This window comes from Nematolebias whitei, chromosome 9, assembly GCF_014905685.2.
Source record: "Nematolebias whitei isolate Nwh7 chromosome 9, NemWhi1, whole genome shotgun sequence".
NCBI classification, from domain to species: domain Eukaryota; kingdom Metazoa; phylum Chordata; class Actinopteri; order Cyprinodontiformes; family Rivulidae; genus Nematolebias; species Nematolebias whitei.
The window spans coordinates 2,608,298-2,614,872 of record NC_056506.1 but is presented as its reverse complement, the minus strand read 5'-3'; the positions used below and the strand labels follow the sequence as shown (position 1 = coordinate 2,614,872).

General features: G+C 47.6%; 1 protein-coding gene across 1 annotated transcript in view; it reads right to left on the bottom strand.

Moving 5' to 3' along the window:
• LOC119414851 (major facilitator superfamily domain-containing protein 12-like) overlaps window positions 1-6,575 on the bottom strand; it is a gene marked incomplete at its 5' end in the record, with an annotated part of 74,997 nt that overhangs the window by 64,229 nt on the left and 4,193 nt on the right. Inside the window, 3 exon segments of the mRNA XM_037681973.1 lie at window positions 718-810; window positions 5,656-5,748; window positions 5,874-6,065. Coding sequence (XP_037537901.1) covers window positions 718-810; window positions 5,656-5,748; window positions 5,874-6,065 — 378 coding nt within the window.

Below are 6,575 nucleotides of genomic sequence, written 5' to 3'. Positions count from 1 at the left end.
GGCGATTGAGAATCGCAGACCACCTGTGGCTTCTGGGACTCGTCAGCGTGGCGGGTTCGACCTTGAAGGAGACTCATCGCATGGATCAGTGAAACTTAATTCCACAATTAGGCTTTTTCGGAACCAGAACGCCCAGATGGACTCAAGGCTGAAGAAAAAAATCTGTCTGCCTGAAGAAAAACAAAATCAAGCTTATCTAATCTGACTCCCAATGGCCTCGGAGACAGGCTGACTATCAAGAGACGTTCACGTTCGGATGATGTCGTTTCAAGTTAAGTTGGACGTGTTGCTGCTGCAGATCCAGTCTCCATGAAACGACGTCGATACGCAGCTTTGGATTTGTTCACTTGTCTTTTAACAAGAAAGACATAATGTTTCCAAACAGGAGACTGCAACGAGATGCTAGGCTGCTAATGCTGCGCGTGCTGCAAGATAATAGCGCCGTGCTGAAACACGCTTAGGAATTTTAGTTCCGCGGCGCATAATCTCTCGTTAATAAAATGTAATTAATGAAAAAATAACCGTAACGGTACGCAGGTGGACCGAACCTAATGTGCCGCACCGAAACGGTTCAGTACACCCACATGTACCATTACACCCCTAATGGTTAGGCTGTAGAAATGAATGAAAAATGAATGTAAGTAAATACAAAGTCCCTGTAGAGACAGAAAGAAAAATATTTGTGTGTGTTTGGGGGGGTGTTGATGATCCACTTACACATTTTCCTATGCGTTTGCTGACGGGCTTCATAATGAAAGATGACACAAACCCACTGACGTACATGACCAATGGAATGGTAGCAATGAAATTCTGTGAGAAGAGAAAAAGACAGGATGGTCAGATATATCTGCAAGAAAAAAAATGAGTCGCTACTGTTGTCACACGCTTTGTACCCCACGTGTTTATATGCAGGAGCGTCTTATTTATGGTTTTGTTTTTTTTTTATTTATAATTTTCAAAATTTATATTTTAATATTTTTTTTGAAAGACTTCCTGCTGTCTCTCTGTAGCTTCCTGCTACTGACTAACATTTTCCTTTGACAGAGCTGGGTGCTCGTGACTCTCGGCACCCAGCCCCTCATTGGGTCAGGCGTTTGTGACACAGAGAGAACGCCCTCAGGTAATCAGATGTACAAGGCCTGTTGCTCACGGTTTCAAATTCCCAACCATAACTCCACCCTCTCTGTCATCATGTGACCAGAAGTCTAACCTGAATGACCAACGAGGTACTCTCCAGGACCATCCCCCAAGATAGACGTGAATTAATTTCTTCAGATAGTCCCCGTGTTGTTTATCGTATTTTGCTCTTCATGCACAGACCTGTTCATTTGTTCAACGGTAATGGAAAACACGGAGAATTTCTTATGACGCAGCTTTCATGTTGAAAGAGATCGGCTGTCGAGGAGGAAACAGTTGCAGCCCATAGGCTGCATCAACGTGTGTCCATGGTCAGGATTGGAGACGCAAAAGCAGTCACGTCTGATACATGTTTTAATAAAAGTTTTTTAATTCTTTTGTGTGACATCTTTCTATGTCGCTAAATATGCATGTAAATACCAGGATCTCATTTTAAAGTCACATCCAAACAAGAAATGGAGAAACTGAAGAGGTCTTTCCCCCCTCCCTTTTCCGTCATGAGAAAGATGGTGGAGCGGTGGAGAAGTCGTCAGGTTTATTTTTAAAGCAGTCAGTCAGTCAAGACTGGTACATATTTAAATAAAAGTTTTAAAAAAAATCTTTCTATGTACAGTAAATATGTGTTTAAATACCAGCATCTCATTTAAGCTTAAACAGGGACATTAAACTGAGCAACGGAGACAATGAGAGGGAAAAAAGAACGGGGAGGGAGGTGCTGTTCTTCATCATACGAGCTCTGCTGAGGAGAAATCACGTCAAATTTACAAATTACATTTAAAAACAGCAGTTGTTAACAAAAGTGTTTACCAATAAAAATCAATGGTACTAATTTAATGAATATTTACCGCATTCTACTGGTACTATTTGACTTCCAGTCACATGACCTCGACAAGACTTCTTGGTAATATTTACCGGTAAATACTTTTTAAATAGTTTCAGTTACGTAGGTGTTTGGCACTGTTCTGTCCAGTGACTATGCTTCGTTACTGTGTTACTTTTGAAGGTATAATGGTTGTAACCTGAGTCAGACAAAGAAGCTTCATGAAGACTTCTGATGATCTTGCAGTCTGAGTGTGTTGAAAGCAAGCTATATTCTGTGAAACACCACCTGCTGGCTGGATCTTGTACTACAACAAGAAATCTGCACACAGAGCAGACTGGGGGCACAGATCCCAACGATGAACGGTGGACGCCTGCGGCTAAATAAATGGAGCCTCTTATTTATGTACAAAATTATGATTTCTCATATTTAATAAGTGTGGCTTAGAGACAGGTGCGTCTTAAAGCCCAAGATTTATGGATAATTAAACAAATACTTTAAATGCTGAATCGGCTTCACACAATTGCTTCCTGTGTTTGACTGTATTACTCTAACTTTTAGTTATTAATAAGCTCTTACACAGAACATTCAGCTCATTCAGGAAATTACAGTTGTCTTCTGGTTTCTGTAATTTGTAGACTTTGAAATGTTTAATTTTATTTTGTTAAGCTTAGATTTTAGCTACTGATTTGTTAGATTGAGAGTTAAGCTCCAGTTTGCTATCCATCCATCCATTTTCTTCCGCTTATCCGGGGTCAGGTCGCGGGGGTAGCAGCCTAAGTAGGGAGGCCCAGACTTCCCTCTCCCCAGCCACTTGGGCCAGCTCTTCCGGGGGAATCCCGAGGCGTTCCCAGGCCAGCCGAGAAATATAGTCCCTCCAGCGTGTCCTGGGTCTTCCTCTGGGCCTCCTTCCGGTGGGACGTGTCCGGAACACCTCACCAGGGAGGCGTCCAGAAGGCATCCTAAACAGATGCCCAAGCCACCTCAACTGGCTCCTCTCGACGTGGAGAAGCAGCGGCTCTACTCTGAGTCCCTCCCGGAGGATCGAGCTTCTCACCCTATCTCTAAGGGAGAGCCCAGACACCCTGCGGAGAAAACTCATTTTGGCCGCTTGTATCCGAGATCTCAATCTTTCGGTCAAAACCCAAAGCTCGTGACCATAGATGAGGGTAGGAACGTAGATCGATTGGTAAATTGAGAGCTTCACCTTTTGACTCAGCTCTCTCTTCCGCACTGCTCCTCCTGAATCCGAGGTTCGACTATCCGATGGACCCTCCTCTCCAGAACCCCTGAATAGACCTTACCAGGGAGGCTTAAGAGCGTGATTCCCCTGTAGTTGGAACACACTCTACGGTCCCCCTTTTTGAATAGGGGGACCACCACCCCGGTCTGCCAATACAGCGGAACTTCCCCCGATGTCCACGCAATATTGCAGAGTCGCGTAAGCCAACACAACCCTACAACATCCAGAGCCTTAAGGAACTCCGGGCGAATATCATCCACCCCTGGGGCCCTGCCACCGAGGAGCTTTTTAACCACCTCGGTGACCTCAGCACCAGAGATTGGAGGGCCCGACCCAGAGTCCCCAGGCTCCGCTTCCTCAGTGGAAGACGTGCCGGTGAGATTGAGGAGGTCTTCAAAGTATTCCGCCCACCGACCCACAACATCCCGAGTTGAGGTCAGCAGCACACCACTCCCACTATAAACAGTGTTGGTGGCGTACCGCTTTCCCCCCCTGAGACGCCGGATGGTGGAACAGAATCGCCTCGAAGCCGTGCGGAAGTCATTCTCCACGGCCTCTCCGAACTCCTCCCATGCCCAAGTTTTTGCCTCAGCGACCACCCAAGCCGCATGTCGCTTGGACTGCCGGTACCCATCAGCTGCTTCCGGGGTCCCACAGGCCAAAAAGGCCCGATAGGACTCCTTCTTCAGCCTGACAGCATCCCTCACCGGAGATGTCCACCATCGGGTTCGAGGGTTGCCGCCACGACAGGCACCGACAACCTTGCGGCCGCAGCTCCGGTAAGCCGCCTCGACAATAGAGGCACGAAACATGGTTCACTCAGACTCAATGTCCCCCACCTCCCTCGGAACATGTTCCAAGTTCTCCCGGAGGTGGGAGTTAAAACTCCGTCTCACAGGAGACTCTGCCAGACGTTCCCAGCAAACCCTCACAATATGTTTGGGTCTGCCAGGTCTGACCGGCATCCCCCCCCCCCACCATCGGAGCCAACTCACCACCAGGTAGTGATCAGTGGACAGCTCCGCCCCTCTCTTCACCCGAGTGTCCAAGACATGTGGCCGCAGATCAGATGAGACAATGACAAAGTCGATCATCAAACTGCGGCCTAGGGTGTCCTGGTGCCAAGAGCACATATGGACACACTTACGCTTGAACAAGGTGTTCATTATTGACAATCCATGACGAGCACAGAAGTCCAACAACAGAACACCACTCTGGTTCAGATCAGGGGGGGCCATTCCTCCAAACCACACCCCTCCAGTTCTCACTGTCATTGCCCACATGAGCATTGAAGTCCCCCAGGCGAACAAGGGAGTCCCCAGGAGGTGCACTTTCCAGTACCCCCTCCAAGGACTCCAGAAAGGGTGGATAATATGAACTGCCGTTTGGTGCATAAGAACAAACGACAGTCAGAACCCATCCCCCCACACGTAGGCGGAGGGAAGCCACCCTCTCATTCACCGGGGTGAACCCAAACACACAGGCACCAAGTTGGGGGCAATAAGTATGCCCACTCCTGCTCGGCGCCTCTCACCAGGGGCAACTCCAGAGTGGAAGAGTGTCCAGCCCCTCTCAAGGAAACTGGTTCCAGAGCCAGAGCCATGCGTAGAGGTGAGCCCGACTATTTCTAGCCGGAACCTCTCAGCCTCACACACCAGCTCAGGCTCCTTCCCCACCAGTGAGGTGACATTCCACGTCCCAATAGCCAGCTTCTGTAGCCGAGGATCAGACCGCCAGGGTCCCCGCCCTCGGCCACCACCCATCCCACATTGCACCCGACCCCTTTGGCCCCTCCCACAGGTGGTGAGCCCATGGGAAGGGGGACCCACGTCTCCTCTTCGGGCTGTGCCCGGCCGAGCTCCATGGGTAAAAGCCCGGTCACCAGGCGCTCGCCCGCGTGTCCCAACTCCAGGCCTGGCTCCAGAGTGGGGCCCCGGTGACCCACGTCCGGGCAAGGGAACATTAGGTCTGTTTATTTCTCTCATCATCGGGGTCTTTGGGCTGCACTTTGTCTGGTCCCTCACCTAGGACCTGTCTGCCATGGGTGACCCTACTAGGGGTGTAAAGCCCCTGACAGCATAGCTCCTAGGATCATTGGGGCACTCAAACCCCTCCACCACGGTAAGGTGGCAGCCCAGGGAGCTCCAGTTTGCTAGTTTTAGCTAATTAAGTTGTGTTCAGTTTACTTTTAACTATAATTTTTCTAGTTTTAGCCTTTAGCTTCTGTTTAGCTGATTTTAGTTATTCTGCTTTGTTTAGGTTTTTGTTGCACTTTTGCTTTTTTATTTCATTTATCACATTGCTAGTTTTAGCTATTGTTTTGCGGGCTTTAGATTTGATCTTTTGGCCGTTTTAGTTTTGATTCTGCTCATGTTAACTTTAATTATTAGGTTTCAGCTTCTTCAAAGATCAGATCTGTATTTCCAAAGAAAAATGCTGAAGTGTGAGGTTTTACCTTGGGCAGTCCCAGCGTGTTGATGAGATACATGGAGATGTAAGTCTGAGAGAGATTCACGATTAACCTGGTGGACATATAGAGTAAGGCCACCTGCAGACAAACAGTAACACTTGATGCTGTGCAGTTAAAAAAGAAAATGAAAGCTGCATGAAACCAGACTATCAGCCAAAGTCACTTCAGCTAAAAAGCAGAGAGTTCAGTCTCAGCAGACTTACCTGGTAGAAGGAAGGCTGCTTGAGCCAACACTTCCACTGCAGAAAGTGTGAAGCAGCGTTAGAGGAAGGTAACAAGGGACTCCGCTCCCCGTCGGCCTCCTGTCCTGCTCTGGGATGTTGTCCCTCGGAGGTTCCCAGGTGAAAGAAGGCAGCAAAGAGAGCACCGATGCCCAGAACAATGAAGGCCAGATTCTGTCAAAAAACACATCAATACACACAGAAACTAACAGATGTTCTGTCTCATCCAACAAAAAATAAAAATTATACTATTCTTTATTAAAAAAGAATTCTACAAAATCAAGACATAGCAGACATTTTTGACTTATTAATGACATATGTGAGGTTCCAGCTGTTGAAACCAGAATTTTACTGGGCTGCGACTATTAGAGAGTTGTTAAGATATTTCCTCTTCTGAGAGAGATAGAACCAGGGGAAGCGGTGGGGGCTGGCTGAGGGTCCAGGGTGAGACAGGAAGCCTGAGGCCCACAGCTAGCCATAGCTAACTGCAGTGACTGACGACCCACAGTCAGCTCCCATAACGCAACAGCCTACAGCAGTCCCTAGTTTATCGAGGGGAATATGTACCCTGAAGCCCCACGATAAGTGAAAAACTGCAAAGTAGGAATAGTAGTACAAGTAGTAAGTAGTAGTTTATTGTAACACACACACATATATATATATATATATATATATATATATATA